The sequence below is a fragment of the Lissotriton helveticus genome, chromosome 12, assembly GCF_964261635.1.
Source record: "Lissotriton helveticus chromosome 12, aLisHel1.1, whole genome shotgun sequence".
NCBI lineage: Eukaryota > Metazoa > Chordata > Amphibia > Caudata > Salamandridae > Lissotriton > Lissotriton helveticus.
The window spans coordinates 747,001,979-747,019,188 of record NC_136073.1 but is presented as its reverse complement, the minus strand read 5'-3'; the positions used below and the strand labels follow the sequence as shown (position 1 = coordinate 747,019,188).

The 17,210-nt window shown below is 41.2% G+C and overlaps 1 protein-coding gene across 1 annotated transcript in view; it reads left to right on the top strand.

Moving 5' to 3' along the window:
• The window catches only part of LOC144798419 (V-type proton ATPase catalytic subunit A-like), a 60,687-nt gene that overhangs the window by 14,628 nt on the left and 28,849 nt on the right, over positions 1-17,210 (top strand). Inside the window, exons 2-6 of the mRNA XM_078669290.1 lie at positions 6,440-6,532; positions 7,555-7,683; positions 13,139-13,353; positions 14,961-15,098; positions 15,913-16,064. Of these exons, the coding sequence (XP_078525416.1) occupies positions 6,451-6,532; positions 7,555-7,683; positions 13,139-13,353; positions 14,961-15,098; positions 15,913-16,064 (716 nt within the window). The 5' untranslated portion in view covers positions 6,440-6,450. The remainder of the gene's footprint in view (positions 1-6,439; positions 6,533-7,554; positions 7,684-13,138; positions 13,354-14,960; positions 15,099-15,912; positions 16,065-17,210) is intronic.

The following is a 17,210-nucleotide window of genomic DNA, read 5'->3' as shown; positions in this document are numbered from 1 at the left end:
ATACTGTAGGATCATAAGATTTCGCCCTGGGCGGAGCACTGCTTCGCAGTGCTACGGCCAGGGCGAAACCTAAAAAGAATGAGGCAACCATGATGTTCCCACCCCTGCACTCCTCAGCTATGAGTCTTCTGTGGCGCTGAACTGGCCTGGGCACTGTAAACCATTCTCAAGTTTCCAGGAGCGTTGAGGCAACTGGGACCACAAGCATGGAGGACATCTGGCTATCACCACTTGGGAATCCCTCCCGGGCCAAGATCACCGCCCATGAGTGCAACAACGCCCTGTAGGACAGGCTGAAATCAAGAACCCCAGAAACGGCAAGAAGATCACGCTGTGTAAATATGTAATATATATGTGTCCAAACCGCATCGCTTCAACTTTCCTTACAATGTAACCTTGAGTGAATTTTCAATTTGTATATATGTAACTCTAACCGCTAGTATCTGTAGTAGACTTACATACTTACTAACATTCATATGTAAATTTAGAGTCTATTTGCATCTTTTATTTAAATCATGTACTCTGAAGTCCTCTGTAATGTAACTGGTTCTATTTTAAAGCGCTCCGACACCTTCGGGTAAAGTTCACGCTATATAGAAACGTATAAATAAATAAAGATGCCCACATGTGCATTCAATGAGGTGCGCATGCACAGGGGCCATCACTGAATATTTTTGCAATGAAGGTTTACAAAAACGTTCATAGTTGTCTGCTCCGACATACGCCTTTGCGTGCATGGAACCTAGGGGCATATTATCAAGGACAGGCGATACAGTATCGCCGCTTTTATCGGCAGGAAACTGCCGATAAAGCGGCGATAATGGCCTTGATAATATGCTCTATGAATTCCAATCGAAGCCCATGTTAGATGTGTTTACATCTAACATGGGCTTCGATTGGAATTCATAGAGCATATTATCAAGGCCATTATCGCCGCTTTATCGGCAGTTTCCTGCCGATAAAAGCAGCGATAATGTATCACCTGTCCTTGATAATATGCCCCCTAATTCTTAAATGGGTACCGGTTGCAGTGCGCACAGGATGTGGCGCAGTACAAGTTGACGGGAACTGGGGAAATGGGCCCTCACACATGAAAAATATTTTTTTTCTTCAAAAAGCGGTTTAGTCAACCAGTCACTGTCAGTGGAATGGATGACTTTCTCGGTGGGTGACAACATTGTGCTTGGGCACGACCACGTTGTAATAGCACTGCGATGTGATGACAGCATTTTAAACAATGGTTCCCGTGGCGGGTGGAAGCGAAATGTGACTGACTCTACATAAGATCCAGGGATTAAGAAGACCATCGCAAGTATATTATGTGTATATTTTTTGTAGAATCAAAAGGTCTGGGTTAACGTCAAGCATAAAAGCATTCCTGTTTTAATATCAAAAATTGGCCAATAAGACATTGGGAAAAATGAGAACTGTCTCACTGTTTTTACTTTTTTAAAACACATTTAAAATTTTGGATATTCAAATTCTCTTTAAATCTTCAAAGTGAGAGTTTACTGATCTTTCTCTCTGTTTTCTATTTAAGTTACTTTACCATGTCTGAGTACCACACACTGTGAGAATTGAAGCATTTCTAGGCACTTTGCTTTTAGGTTGTACAATGAGTTCAGTCATAAATATAACTTTGCAAGTAAATTAATTTTTTAAGGATTCCTATCAAGCATAAATGTGTTTACTAATGTGGGTTTTTCTGGCACGAGTGCAATAGAAAATCCCACTGGTGTGTTCAGGAATGGACCACCCCACATATGTGTGAGTTATGTATGTGAAGGGTTTTCTCCAAAGTGTAAAATGTTTTCAGAGTTGAAAAGAAGAAGACGAACACTGCACAGCGTTGTGGCAAGACATTCCCATTAAAGAGCCTTGAACCCTGTGGTTGGTGTAGCTTTCCAGGCATATTAGCGGAAAATGTGGGCAATAGGAAAAAATGTAATAATTAATTCAGCAGAAGACTAAATCTCTGCCTTTATTCTTATATATTTTTTCTTGTATCAGGTCCATTTTGAACTGACTTGAGCATATCAATAGACATTATTTTGTTATTCTTTGATTTCTGGGCTATATTCCAAATGTGTTCATTAGGGTGAATTAAAGTCCCAAGAATCCGGGTGACTTGTTTTTTAAAGCTATTCGACCTTCATCTGGAGAATAAAAGGTAGATGCTGAAATATACATCTGCTCTTTGGCAGCCCACTGCCATTTAGCGCATTTCCCTACCAAAAAGTGAAAATCTTTTAATATCATGGAAGCGAAGTCCAGCCACTAACTAGTTAAGGTCAGCAGTCTTCCCTTAACACCCCTAACTTGGATCCATACCCTTAATGACACCGAGTGAGAGAAGCAAGTAAGAAGGACCCCTCCTAGAAAGGTTCACTTCACCCTGATAACCAACCTTTCTCCCACCCTTCTATTCCTTTTACACTTCCATCCATCCTTTCACCCACCCTTCTATTCCTTTTACACTTTCATCCATCCTAACTCCCACCCTACTATCAATCTATTCCTTCTACACTTCCATCCACCGTTTCTGCCATCCTTCTATTCCTTTTACACTTCTATCCATCCTTTTCCCACCCTTCTATTCCTTTTACACGTCCATCCATCCTTTCTCCCACCCGTCTATTCCTTTTACTCTTCATCCATCCTTTCTCCCAACCTTCTATTACTTTTACACTTCTATCCATCCTTTCTCACACCCTTGTATTCCTTTTACACTTCCATCCACCCTTTATCCCACCCTACTATCCATCTATTATTTTTACACTACCATCCATCCTTCATCCCACCCTACTATCCATCTATTCCTTTTACACTACCATCCATCCTTTATCCCACCCTGCTATCCATCTATTATTTTTACACTTCCATCCACCCTTTCTCCCACCCTTCTATTCCTTTTACACTTCCATCCATCCTTTCGCCCATCCTTCTATTCCTTTTACACTTCTATCCATCCTTTCTCCCACCCTTGTATTCCTTTTACACTTCCATCCACCCTTTCACCCACCCTACTATCCATCTATTCCTTTTACATTTCCATCCATTCTTTCTCCCACCCTACTATCCATCTATTCCTTTTACTTGTCCATCCATCCTTTCTCCCACCCTTCTATTCCTTTTACACTTCTATCCATCCTTTCTCCCATCCTTGTATTCCTTTTAAACTTCCATCCACCCTTTCACCCACCCTAGTAACCATCTATTCCTTTTACACTTCCATCCATCCTAATTCCCACCCTACTATCAATCTATTCCTTCTACACTTCCATTCATCATTTCTCCCACCAGTCTATTCCTTTTACTCTTCCATCCATCCTTTCTCCCACCCTTCTATTTCTTTTACACTTCCATCTATTCTTTCTCCCATCCTACTATCCATATATTCCTTTTACACTACCATCCATCCTTTATCCCACCCTACTATCCATCTATTCTTTTTACACTTCCATCCACCCTTTCTCCCACCCTTCTATTACTTTTACACTTTCATCCATCCTTTCGCACACCCTTCTATTCCTTTTACACTTCTATCCATCTTTTCTCCCACCCCTGTATTCCTTTTACACTTCCATCCACCCTTTCACCCACCCTACTATCCATCTATTCCTTTTACACTTCCATCCATCCTTTCTCCCACCCTACTATCCATCTATTCCTTTTACTCGTCCATCTATTCTTTCTCCCACCCTTCTATTCCTTTTACACTTCCATCCATCCTTTCACCCACTCCTCTATTACTTTTACACTTTCATCCACCCTTTCTCCCACCCTACTATCCATCTATTTATTTTACTTGTCCATCCATTCTTTCTCCCACCATTCTATTCCTTTTACACTTCCATCCATCCATTCTCTCACCCTTCTATTCCCTTCTATTCCTTTTACACTTCTATCCATCCTTTCTACCACCCTTCTATTCCTTTTACACTTCCATCCATCCTTTCTCCCACCCTTCTATTCCTTTTACTCGTCCATCTATTCTTTCTCCCACCCTTCTATTACTTTTACACTTCCATCCATCCTTTCTCCCACTTTTCCATACACACATGCTAATCCTGCGGCCCCCTCTTGGATTTTTGGCCTGCCTCCTGACCTGCTGCCAGTTTGGGGCCACTGCCAGTGCTGGATTGCCTTGTGGCCCTGCAACACGGGCCAGATCCCTGGACCACTCACCCCTCCCCCCCCCCCCCACATGGCACCAGGGTTCTGAATGTTGCCGGGAGCCGCGGAATCCACACCGCTTGCGGTTGAATGCACACACAACCCACCGGCTGCCGTGCAGCGCCTCACGGCCAACGCGTGACCACTCCAACAGCGTCAACATGGCCTTCACCACCTGGCGCACTCTCACCCCCACCGTGACGGCTGACTGCAAGCTCTCCAAGATGGTGACGCGCCTGCGGCTGGCCTCCAGCTTCATCTCCCACCTTCACTCCTGGACTTCTTGACTTTTGCTTTGTCCTGACCGACACTTTGTTGCTGTTTTCGGACAGTTTCTCTGGACTCTAGCCCTCCTCCCATTCCCCCGTCCTTTTACCCTTTTCCCCGTGGATGATCCTCAAATGTTCCCTCCCTTTTCTGCTTCCCCTTCTCTCCATACCCTTCCACCCCTCCCACCCTCCCTTTGTGCTGTGACTGCATCCACACTTATGGAACTCTGCTCTTTGACTTATTGTAATAACTCTAATCAATGGTATTTGCTTTAGACCTTGCACCGTATACCATTCCTATGGGACTCTTAGAGTTTTTCCAGTCATATCCCCTCCCTATGCATATAGAGATAACTCTAATCACTAGTATATGCAGTAGACCTTTGTATTCTCTACCATTCCTATGTGACCATTAGAGTATATCCGGTCTTATCCCTTCCTATGTATATAGAGATAACTCTAATGACTAGTCTCCTATGTGACTTTTAGAGTATATCCATGTGTATCCCTTCCCTATGTATATAGAGATAACTGTAATCACTGGAACATGCAGTAGTCTGCTATGCTCTCTTCCATTCCTATGTGACTTTTAGAGTATATCCAGTCATACCCCTTCCCTTTGTATATAGAGATAACTCTAATCACTAGTTTATGCAGGAGTCCGCTTTGCTCTCTACCATTCCTTTGTGACTCTTAGAGTATATCCATGTGTATCCCCTCCCTAAGTAGACAGAGATATCACTAGTATATGCCTAGAGTTTATCCATTTGTATCTCCTCCTTGTGTGACCTTATCTCTTGTACATTTGCAATTTTTTCTGTTTGTACCTTTTTATAACGCATGTAATCCTAAGTCCGTATGTTTTCAATTGGTTCTTATGAAAGTCAAAAATTTTGCAAATTTGTTCTTCCGATTGTAACCTTCAGTCCTTATGGTTGTAACTGGGTCCTATGTAAAGCGCTCTGACACCTTCGGGTAAAGTTCGCGCTATATAAAATTGCATAAATAAATAAATAAATATAAATCTATTCATCCATCTTTTTTTCTACCCTTTTATACATCAGTTGACCATCAGTCCATCCATCCACCCTTTCAAGTTTCCATCCACCATTCTTCCTTTAATCAATTTTCTCACCATTCCACCAATCTATTGATCATTATTCCTTTGATCTGTTCAGCCTCGCTCCAATCACTGTTCCTTTCACAATTCCTTGTTCATGGTTGCTTTCTTTCACTCTTCCTTCCATTCTTATCTCCTAAGCTTATAAGGCCATCTGGTCTGGTGGCCACCTTCAATTTAGCTAGTAAAATGGGGGAGAGAGAGAGTGTGACGGGGGCGGGCTGTCCTTCATGATGCCAACGTTCTTGAGGTCACACAGCATCAAACAGTATATTCAGATCTATTCCTGTTGACAAATACATTTTTGGACTCTGGGTCGATATGGCCAGCATGTAGATTGCATCAATTTAGAGATTCACTGTGGATATGAACTCAATGTGCCTTCATTGTTGGGTAACAATGAATTACAATACATGTCTAAATGCCTAAACTGTCTTTCACAATGAACTGTATCATGTGAAAATATATTTTAGGCAAAACCACTGTTTGACATCATGTTCTTGCAGTCTTTGAAATGAAGGGGCATATTAGCAAGAACCTCGTTAAAATTATCGCAGTTTTAGCGGCAGGAAACTGCTGCTAAAGTGGCGATAATGGGCTTGCTAATAAGTGTTATAGAATTCCAATAGAAGCCCAGGTTAGATGTGCAGGACATCTAACCTGAGCTTCTATTGGAATTCTGTAACGCATATTAGCAAGCCCATTATAGCCGTTTTAGCGGCAGTTCCTGCTGCTAAAACGGCGATAATTTTAACGAGCTTCTTGCTAATATGCCCCTAAGTTCTTCAGATAAAATTTTTTGGGTGGTTGGAAAATTTAATAGTGTTGAAAATAAGAGTGTCAATTCTAGTCAGGTTTTTCAATTTCTTTAAAGGTACAGCAATTATGGATTTCTCCAAACTCCCCAAGATTGAACATGAAGAGAAAGAAAGTATGATGGGATATGTCCATGGGGTTTCCGGTCCAGGTAAGTTAAATAAAAACAGCTTGCATTAGCAAAGTTGCATGTGAACAGATTCATGAATTAACATTCAACATTCATTTGGAGGCCCTCCAAGAGCACATATGGTCATCCTCTGGGAATAGCCCTTGATGATTGACTTCAAAGCCAGGAAGCAAGGAAAAAACTCATATATTGACAAGTTCTCATAGTAGAATACGGACTTGCAATGGTAAATGCTGTTCTGCTGGTGAAAAATGCTGCATTTCACTTCAATAAAGATTTCTCCCAGATCACCCCCCCCCCTTATCCAGGCCAACTCCTGCATTTGACACAAGTACATTGTACTATGTTTCCTCAAACTCTCGATGACAATTCTTCTTTTAGTATGCTTATATTGTTTTTGAACTGATCTATACATTTTATTTAAGTTGGGTATGAAAATTCTCCCCCCCCCCGAAAAAATGTGCAGTTTAAACATTAAAGGTCTCCTTCCTTACCTTTATAGAGGGGTTTAAACCCAGAATCAATGCACAAGCAAATTCTTTGGGTGCCCGCTTTGCCGCTTTTCCTAATATCATGACGCTGATTCAGAACTTTTGCTAAAGGGTGACATGAAAGTGATGCACACAATATTTCACTGGGAATGCATCCTTTGTCCTGCACATTATAGAGGATTGGTTTCCCAAACTGTTTGCTCATGATGTTATTGGCAATGACAGGTTTTATGTAATTAAATTAAGTGGCCAATTATCAGAATCATGTTTTGTGCAATTGAACTAGATCAGGAATATTACATCTTCAACCCCTCTAAGTCAATAGCTCCAACTTTCATGTAATAACAAACATTTATTTAATAACCAAAGGCCTTGTACAGACCTCTTTTTGTATTGTGTAAACAACATTGTGTTACCCTAACTCCAGTCAGTGTACGAGTGTAGGGCACTGCCAATTTCCAAGAGACGGGTCACTTATTGACTTAAAGATGGGACGTCGTTGGCTATGAGATTGGTGTGGCTCCCAAATAATAACCTTGCGTCTCTTCTTAGTGGTGATTGCGTGTGAAATGGCGGGAGCAGCCATGTATGAACTGGTGCGCGTCGGCCACTCGGAGTTGGTGGGGGAGATCATCCGACTGGAGGCCGATCTGGCCACCATCCAAGTCTACGAAGAAACCTGTATCCTTCAGCGGAGTTATCCAATTTCCCTCTACTGGCCAGGTTATACTGTTCATCACGCTCCACGCCTGAAGAAACACGATACGGCTAACTTTTACAAGGTGTTGGTAGAATGGGTTGCATGAATATCTCAAAGGTTTTTTTTTTTACCATGGTGTGGTCCTTCATATTTCAGAATTGTTGAATCAGCTGTGCTGCTGGTCAGTCCTGCCTGATAGCTCCTGATTTGTGAAAGAAAAGCCGCAGATTCGCAAAGGGATATTATGTGACATGGAGTGGTCTGAGAGACCTTATGCATCTTACCAACAGTTTCCATTTCCAGTTCCGTCTTACCAGCAGTTTTCATTTTCTTTGCTCCTATTACACAAACAAAGATACTTACGCCTTTTTGTGTTGTGTTAGCAGTGTTTTTTCGTGGTCAGCAGGGCATTTTGTGTACTATTTTCCAACTGAGCATTTTCGACCCAATTCACAAATATTTTGCTATGATTTACTTTGGTAGTACCTCTGTCTTGCTGCTAAATTCCTTGAGTAAGCTAGGACTGCTGGATTACTCGTGGGATTTAGAAGTTGAGCTACATTGGAAATGTGCTCACACAGTGTGACTATCCACCAAGTAAGCTTACAGAAAACTCGAAACCTCTCCGAGAGAACATAGAAAATGGGTGACAACGTCTGGTCCCTGAACATTAAATTTACTTACCAAGAAAATAAAGAATAAACAAGACCCAGCATCAACCCTATTTTTCACCGCAAACACCAATCCACAACTCTACACATCTAACGCTCCACTGACAGCAACGACCGACAACAGCACATACAATACACAGACAACAAATAAACTGGAAGTTCACAGACAACACACATGCTATCAAACAAGCAAAATTGACGAGGCTACAAAATCCGGGACAATTACCTATTCTTAAAATGCCAAATTCAATATACTTCAGAGTCCCTAAACCTGGTATGTGCTCTATTCACCAGAAACCCTGTTCCCCTCTCAGTATCTCTTCCAGCACTTACCTACTTTTCTGAGACCAACCACAACATGACCACATCTTTAGTAGATGGAAAATCCTCATCACCCATCAACATCCCTTCTTTGCAACACTTCATCCATTGCACCTGACTATAACCATTGCATCTGTGATACAAAGTTAAATGTCATCTATTACATTTATATGAACCAAATGTAACAAAATTACAGTTCGGAGAACCTAGAGTGGCCATCATGCTGTTTGCCTCTTTTGACATTGACCCCTTCACTTGCACGCACCCAGAACATTAATTCCTTTATCTTCAAGAATTTTAGTTACATGGCTTCCACTCTTTGGCTTTCAAAATGGAGGCCTGCTTCGGCTGTTAAAGAAGGTTTAGATTTAAGATCAGACCTCAGACATTTTTTTAGCAAACAGTTTTGTACCTGGGCCTTCAAAGAAGCCCACATTACTATGGTATTTGATTTTCATTTATAGAGTAACTATGTTGTGTACTGTGAGTATGGATTCATTTTATTTTATATCTTTCAAAAGATAATTTCCAATAAATTGCATCTAATAAAGAAGAGATTTTTTCCGGATCACTTCTCACAAACGTTTTCAGGGTTTCAAAATTACACAGCTTGAGGCTACTGATTAAATTATAGTTATGATGTGAATGGAGTATCTTAGAACTAAAGATATAATCAAAATTGGGAGAGGCCACATTGTGTTTTCCTGTCCACAGGTCCAGTCAACAGGACGAGACCATTCAGGATCTTCCAGTCTAGAACTGTGCTGTCCTCTTTTTTCGGCGAGCTGTGGCTTTCATCCCAGAGAGCGTCAGTAAGATATTGACTATATCTGTAGTTCAATAGGAACGCCTCAGCATTGCTCTTTTTCCTTCATTCAGTCATGATCTTGAACTTGTTGATAGTAAAGTCAGACTTAATTCAAGGGAAATTTTTGGGATCAGGATCAGAAATGCGTGAGGGTCAAATGGTGTATTTGCTAATATTACTGCAACTTCAGCTTGAATTAAAATAGCAAATTGAAACATAAAAAAATTAAATAGCACAAGGTAGTTAAGGAGGAGCTGAGAACTCTTGAGGCTTCTAAATAATGTTAGATACCATCACGTTCCCAAGTGCTTGTTTGCAATAAAACACTTAAAGAAAACAAATGTGTCTGTCTGTAGCCCAACTGGTGCTCGTGTAAAGCGCTCTGATACCTTTGGGTCTAGTACTAGCTATATATAAAATACAAAAAAGTAGATAGCATTATTGTAACCCCCTCTATTTAACCATTTCCAGCGTGGGACTGTCAACACTTTGGATGCGGCACAGCGCAGCGATTCGTTTGATATTCCGAATTGGGTAACTGCATCCGGACACAAACTACTTTGGTTGCCTGTTTAGAAAACAATCCTATTTAAGTCCACGTGTATGGTCCATCAAGCAATCTACAACAGAGGAGCCTTCAAACAATCGATGACCATAAACTGGTGACGCCTATGTTTAAGAGCTTACGTTTCGGAGGCAGAGCTCTTGGCTGTACGGTGGGGAAATCCTGGAACCCAATACTGAAAAACCTTAAAAGAGATCTCATGACACCTCCATTTCAGAAAGGCATGTAAACCTAAACCCTGTTTTGTGCTTGATCATGATTTTGAGTTGGTGTCATGCAGTGATCTTCTAACCTCTCAGCATCAGGATGCCGTGAAGGAATCACTAACAATACATAAGACTTTCTGCATAAAGTGATGATGAAGTTCAAATTATATAATATGCAATCCCTGATCATCTATCTAGAGGATATATTATATATATTTTTTACTGTCAAGTTCTTTTGACATGTGGTATAGTAGGAGCCAAAACAAAACTTTGCTGTGCAACTCTCCTCACCCTATCCTTTTCCGTTCCTTTTGTCCTTCCCAGATATTACAAAACCTGTAAGGCTCATTACGAGTAGCACAGAGCGATATCTCCAATGGCGATACTGTTTCGGATAACTAAAACTTTTCTGTGGCTCCAAGGCTGGAATTATTGAGTTTGTAATCTCAGGTCCCAATAATTCGAGGGCCAGAGACACCGTGCCCGGACTCCTTAGCTGATTTACGGTGTTGCTGCTGACCCCTCCACAACCCTTCCTTATACTTACATCAGCATTGCGAAGCAGAATAAGCTCCTCCCAACTAAATTTAAAGAACATTGCCCTCACGCTGTCCCCCACTCCCCGTCCACCTCCCAATGCAAAGAAAAATGCCCACTTACACCTACCACCTGCTTTGAGCAACGTTGGGCCTATTTTCCAGTGGAATGGGGAAATTATGTAGAATTGGACATAGTATGCATGTTATTCCCCATAAATAATTTTTAATCATCATTAACTTCGGGATATTGGCTGGAATTATAAATTACAGCCCTGATATCTCACCAGGGTTAACTGGGAACTTGTAATTCGGTCCAAAGAAGTTTTAATCACAAATGTGTCTTGATAATCATGTTGAAGGGGATAATAAAATAATTCAGCCCACTCTAGGCAAAGGACTTTGAAAGAAACATTGCTAGAGTTTTCTCATGTACCTGGTGGGCCGGCTTTCAAACAAGTCAAGCAAGCAGCAGGTGACAGAGGTCCTTGCATCATGCTTATTGTAAATGTCCTATGGGGATGATCCCAATCTCTAGGGACCACGGGCAATGGAATTTGAGGGTTCAGTGCCACTCTTTGGTGCTTAGATCAGCTTCATAAGTCAGGAGAATTGCAGGTTTAATATAAAGCAGCCTTCATTGGTCTTATGACTTGCCACATCCGGTGGATGCATGGTGGATTTATGCATGCCCCAGTGTATGTAGTTAGGTTGTGGTGATAAGTCAGGAAGACAGGAAGCGGACTGAAGAAACTCCAACAGTGGGCAACAAGGAGATCCTGGGGCGTAAAAAGCATACCTCTATGATGTGTGTAAGAGCAAAGAGGGGTCCTATTGTTTACCCTTTTCTTAATTTTGTTTTCCATTTGGAAATAATGGCTTACATAACAATAACTCACTGTAAGAATTGAATGACATGGGAGACTTTTTTTTAACCAAAAATCAATTATTTAGTTTACACATCAGGAACAACCTGCAATTCACCGTGTCCCACTAGGTAAATTCCCTATCCATTCTCTTCCTCGATGAATTGATTGAGAATGGCCATTTCCATCTCAACTTGTATCCTGAAACTGTTTGACAGAATTCCCAAATGTAAAGAAATGTAAGGAGACAACCACAATCCTCATAGGACACAGTTTTAATCTCTATACATCCGTTCTTTCCTATACTCCATCCCTCCCATGTTGGACTCTAAGAGTTTCCACCACTCCCATGCTATATCACTTTGTGTGTTCATTAGGGATGGCCATAATTAGTAAAAGCATGCAAGATTGCATAGAATTAGGCGAGGAGCGTAGCCTGGCATTTAGCTCTATTTTCTTAGCGCAAAATGTACCCTTGTGTCCAAAATGGACCCCGGATGACGTTTGCACTAAGAAAATAGTTAAATGCAACAGAACATGAACAGCAGCAGCTCACCCTCTACGTTTGTGGTTCTTGTGCTCCCACTGAAGGATTTTTGTGCCAAATTACTCATAATTATGCGAATATGCATAATCACGTAATTTTGGGAAATTTCAAGTCAAAAGAAAATTATCAAAATTACTCTGGTTACTCTGGTGTAATTAAAATTTCGCCACGGCCATGTTATCATGAAGCCCAAATACTAAAACATAATTTTTGGCATAACCACATCATTAGGAAACAAGCTGAAGACCCCTGATGTAACAATATACAGTGTAATAAATATTTCTGATAGGTAATGTCTTCATTTTCTAGAGCAGCGGCGCAAGGTATTAAAATACATTTCACGTAACCTGGTGGCATAGCCTTAGTTTTTTGTGGTGCAACTTCTTCTATGGAGCATGAAAAAATGGCTCAAAAGCTGATCATGATACCTTTGTAACAATTATCTTGCTCCATTGTTACACAGTAAAGGAGTTTTTGTACATTATCAAGGTTTTTATTTCGACCTACAATAATATGGAATCAAGGGCCATATTATCAAGGAAGCTGCGGTAGTTTATCGCCGCTTTACCGGCAGGAAACTGCCGATAGAGCGGCGATAATGGCCTTGATAATATGCGATTCGAATTTCAATCGAAGCCCAGGTTAGATGTTCACACATCTAACCTGGGCATCGATTGAAATTCAAATCGCATATTATCAGGCCCATTATCGCCGCTTTATCGGCAGTTTCTTGCCGGTAAAGCGGTGATAAACTACCGCAGCTTCCTTGATAATATGGCCCCTAGAATATTGTCAACCACTGTATCGACAAGGTATACGTATAGTATAAGTTTGCTATTCATAACTCCAAATCTCTTATCAGTTTTTACGCTTTGCAAAATTCTGGGCACTGTTTTTCTGAGCTAAATTCCTTCAGCTGGTGTTTCTGTGGGAGATCCTGTGCTCAGGACTGGAAAACCCCTCTCAGTAGAGCTAGGTCCTGGCATTATGGGTAACATCTTTGATGGTATCCAGCGACCACTAAAAGACATCGCGGATCTGACCAAGAGTATCTACATCCCTAGAGGTGTCAACGTGCACGCGCTGTCCCGGGACCTCAAGTGGGACTTTGTTCCTGATAAGAACATCCGGGTAAGTCTGTATGGAATATACACAGGTGAGGTAGAGAATGTTGGATGGTAGAAGAAAGTGGTAGAGTATTGGTGAGAAAGAAGGCCGGTCAGAAAATGTAAAATAGAGTTTAAAAAAAGATATGTTAATTCTGGGCCTCATTCACAAAGGTAAACTTACACTTTTGTCTAAGTTTACTCTTTGGTATTCACAAACTATGGGCCTCATTTATGAAAAGTGACGCATCGCTGCGAGAAAACAGCGATGCGTCACTTTTCATTGCACCCTTCTTGCGACCCCAATGATGCGTCATATTTACAATATGACGCATCATTGTGCAAGGACTTACAGATACGTCAGTATTTCTGACGTTTCTGTAAGCGCAAAAGTCACGCATTGCTGGAGTGTGTCACAAAAGTGACGCAACTCCAGCAATGCGTCCTTTGACATGGGAAAGGGCTTGCGTCAGTCTTACGCCTGCTGTGAGGCAGGCGCAAGATTTTGATGCAACAGCGTCCTAAAAGTGACGCAGTGAAATCTCATAGATTTCACTGCGTTACTATTACGAGGCTTTTTGCGGGGGAAGGCCCCCCCTGCATACATTATACCTGACGCAGGTATAATGTAGCGCAGGGGTTTACAAAGTGACGCATCTGCTTAGATGCGTCACTTTGTAAATAGTGCACAACAGGAGGCATGTTTTACGCCGCCGATGCGTCACAAAAGTGACGCATCGGAAGCGCAAAACTGATGCAAGGCCTCATAAATGAGGCCCCTATGAGTTTAATTTTACTAAGAGTCATTTTACGACTGTGAAAGCTCCAAAGTCGGGGCAGGGAATCCCACACATAAAAAGATATGACCGGCCTATCTTTCTGTGTGCGGAGTCTCCACCACGAGTGCGGAGTCTCTGCAATCGTAAATGTGCTATTAGTAAAATTAAACTTGTAGTTCGTGAATACCCAAAAAAAAAGAGTAAACACACAAAAGTATAAGTTTACCTTTGTCAATCACATCCCTCGGTGTTCAGCATTAAGATTAAAGTAGTTCATAAGTGTGCCTTAAATATAATTTCCAAGAATATTGCCCCATCGGAGCTAATAATACAAAACATCCTTTGATGTTAGTCCAAGAAGCCTGATTCGAATATATAATTACTCACTCCAGAAATTTGTGATTTGTGGTTTCCCAGAATTCAATTATATGACTCCTGCGAATGAAGCAATTTACAGCCTAAAATGAGGTTGGCTGTGTCAGTACTCGTGCATGGGTCGGACTGGACCAGAAAATAGTCCCAGACACCAAAATAAAAGTGGTCCCGTTGAGTTAATTAAATAGCTAAAAAAAGTGTCCTATGTGTACAAATTGGATTACTTGAACTTGTAAAGACACACTCCATAAGTGGTTTGAAAGGTATGGAAGACTGCATGGATTTGAGCTTGCTGCAAGCAATTTTTGTTTTCATATCAGGGAAATAATCAGTAAAAACAGGCCCAACAGACCCTTAAACAGCAAGAAAACAGCCCATCGGGCACTGCCTGATTGCCCGATAGGCCCCCCGACCTTGACTCATGCATGGTTATTCACTATACTGAAATCAGTCTTTTCTTCTCATTTTCCTTCTATAGGCTGGGAGTCATATCACTGGAGGAGACATCTATGGCATTGTTGCGGAGAACTCTCTCATAAACCACAAGATTATGGTGCCCCCTCGGACCCGCGGAACCGTCACATATATTGCACCACCAGGGAACTATGACATCTCAGTACGTTTTTAATGATATATTTCTATAAATATATATTTTTTTATTTTGGCACTTTCTAATTGAATTACATTATTTAAAATTCTAAGACCACCCTTACAAGTTCCCTGGATTTAGCTGCTGGGATACCGGCGAACTCGTATCTCAAAAACTGTCCAGTATCCTTACACCTAAATCCAAGGGTTTTGACTTATTTCTGCCAGTATGGAGAATAACACAGGGGCCTGGCTTAACGTGTTCAATTTCACATGTTTTGCCCCATCTTTGTAAATAACGAGCATACATCCAAGCCTATTTACCACCTGATTAGACCATTTTAACTTAGCGGTGTGAGTGGTAGGCTTTTGGGTGGGTGAGGCTAAGTGGATGACGGATGAGCTGGAAGGGCATTTCCTGCTTCCCTGTTGAGTAGAAGCGGGGCAGGGTGACAGTGAAAAATAGCAGCAGTCAGTAACCTCAGCACTGGACAAGACTCCAGTTCGGTGTCTCAGTACTCGGGATTCTGAGAATTGTCCGGATTCTGAGAATGGTCTGGAGTACTACAATTAGCCACTCATTATGATGGGCCAACTGGGGTGAAACCTCTAATTGATAAAACAATTTGGATCCATAGTTGTCCTAACTTGACCTGCTGCTACCTCAAACAAGATCTCGCAGAAACACAGTACGTACAACAGCTCAGTTATATAGTTCATAATCTTGTGTGCCATGTAGTTGAAGGACTTTAGAGTTGCCGCCACATTGGACACGCTTTTGGTGTCTGAGTATATTGTCAATGGAGACCATATCTTCATTGCTCTCTTTTTTTTTTATCCAGGATGTGGTCTTGGAGTTAGACTTTGAGGGGGTGAAGGAGAAGCTCACCATGGTCCAGGTGTGGCCGGTCCGACAAATTCGCCCGACAGCAGAGAAACTTCCAGCCAATTACCCATTGCTTACTGGACAGAGGGTTGTTGATGCTTTATTTCCGTAAGTCTCCCGGATTTTTACGTATTTTTTTTGTTTTCTTACAGAATCTCTCCATTAGGTTTTTACTATAGATAGTTTGGAGAAAAAATAGCAAGTTGGTTGTTACACCCAAATATTGCATCCGCTACTTCGACTTAGTCCCAACTTCATAACTTATGCATATTTCCTTAGATGTGGTTTTAAGAATAGTAAATGTATACTTAAGTTGATGTAGTGGATACATTATTGTCGAAGGACTGTATTAGCGACCTAGATGTGATTTTTTGCAACCAGGGCCTTACCCTACTTTAAAGTTGTCAAATAGTTTCGTTTTAAGATTAAGGGCCTGATTTAACCTTTGGTGGATGGGCTACGCTGTCACAAACGTGATGCCTATCCCGTCCACCATTTTACAAGTGCCCCTGGATATAATGCAGTTGTAATACGGCAGAAAGAATATCTGTCATGCCATCTGCCAAACTCTAATAGACCATCTGTCTGTAGACAAAAAGATCTAAATGACGGAAGAGTCAACTGGGGGAATGCATCTTGCTAGCAGACCAACTACTAATAAAAGATCTTCACCCACACATTTAACAGAGCGTTTTGGCAGACCTGTGGTTTTTCATCAGCTGATTTCTGAAGGTATCATCCTTCGTCTGCCAGAAGATACACAGTTTCTATGAGGATAGCGGAAGAATCTAAGTATAATGTATATATCGTTCATACAAAAATCTGTGGACATTTGATATGTAGCGGCTAGAACAAACCTTCCTTGGGCACAGCTCAGGAATGTGGAATCAAAAAAGCAAAGAACAAAGTTCCAAAGGGTCTAAAAAGCGCTAATTAAATTATGGAAATATCATAGATGCACCAAGGAATGAGCATCACGCCAAGACAAAGGGCACACATGGAATAGCAACACTTTTGAAATCTAAGACACTTTTTAAACTTTTTTGTATTGTATGATGTCTATCTTGACCGGATTGCCTCAATAGTGTGATCGAATGAACCCCCTTTTTAAAACAACCACTGGCAAAGGCAATTTGTCTGGAATTGGCAAGTCTGCATTTTCTTTCATTTAATATTTGCAAACATACGCAATAAATATTAAAAGTGTAAAAGTAATAAAAAGTAAAAAATTCTGTCGTCTAAAGGTGATATGCA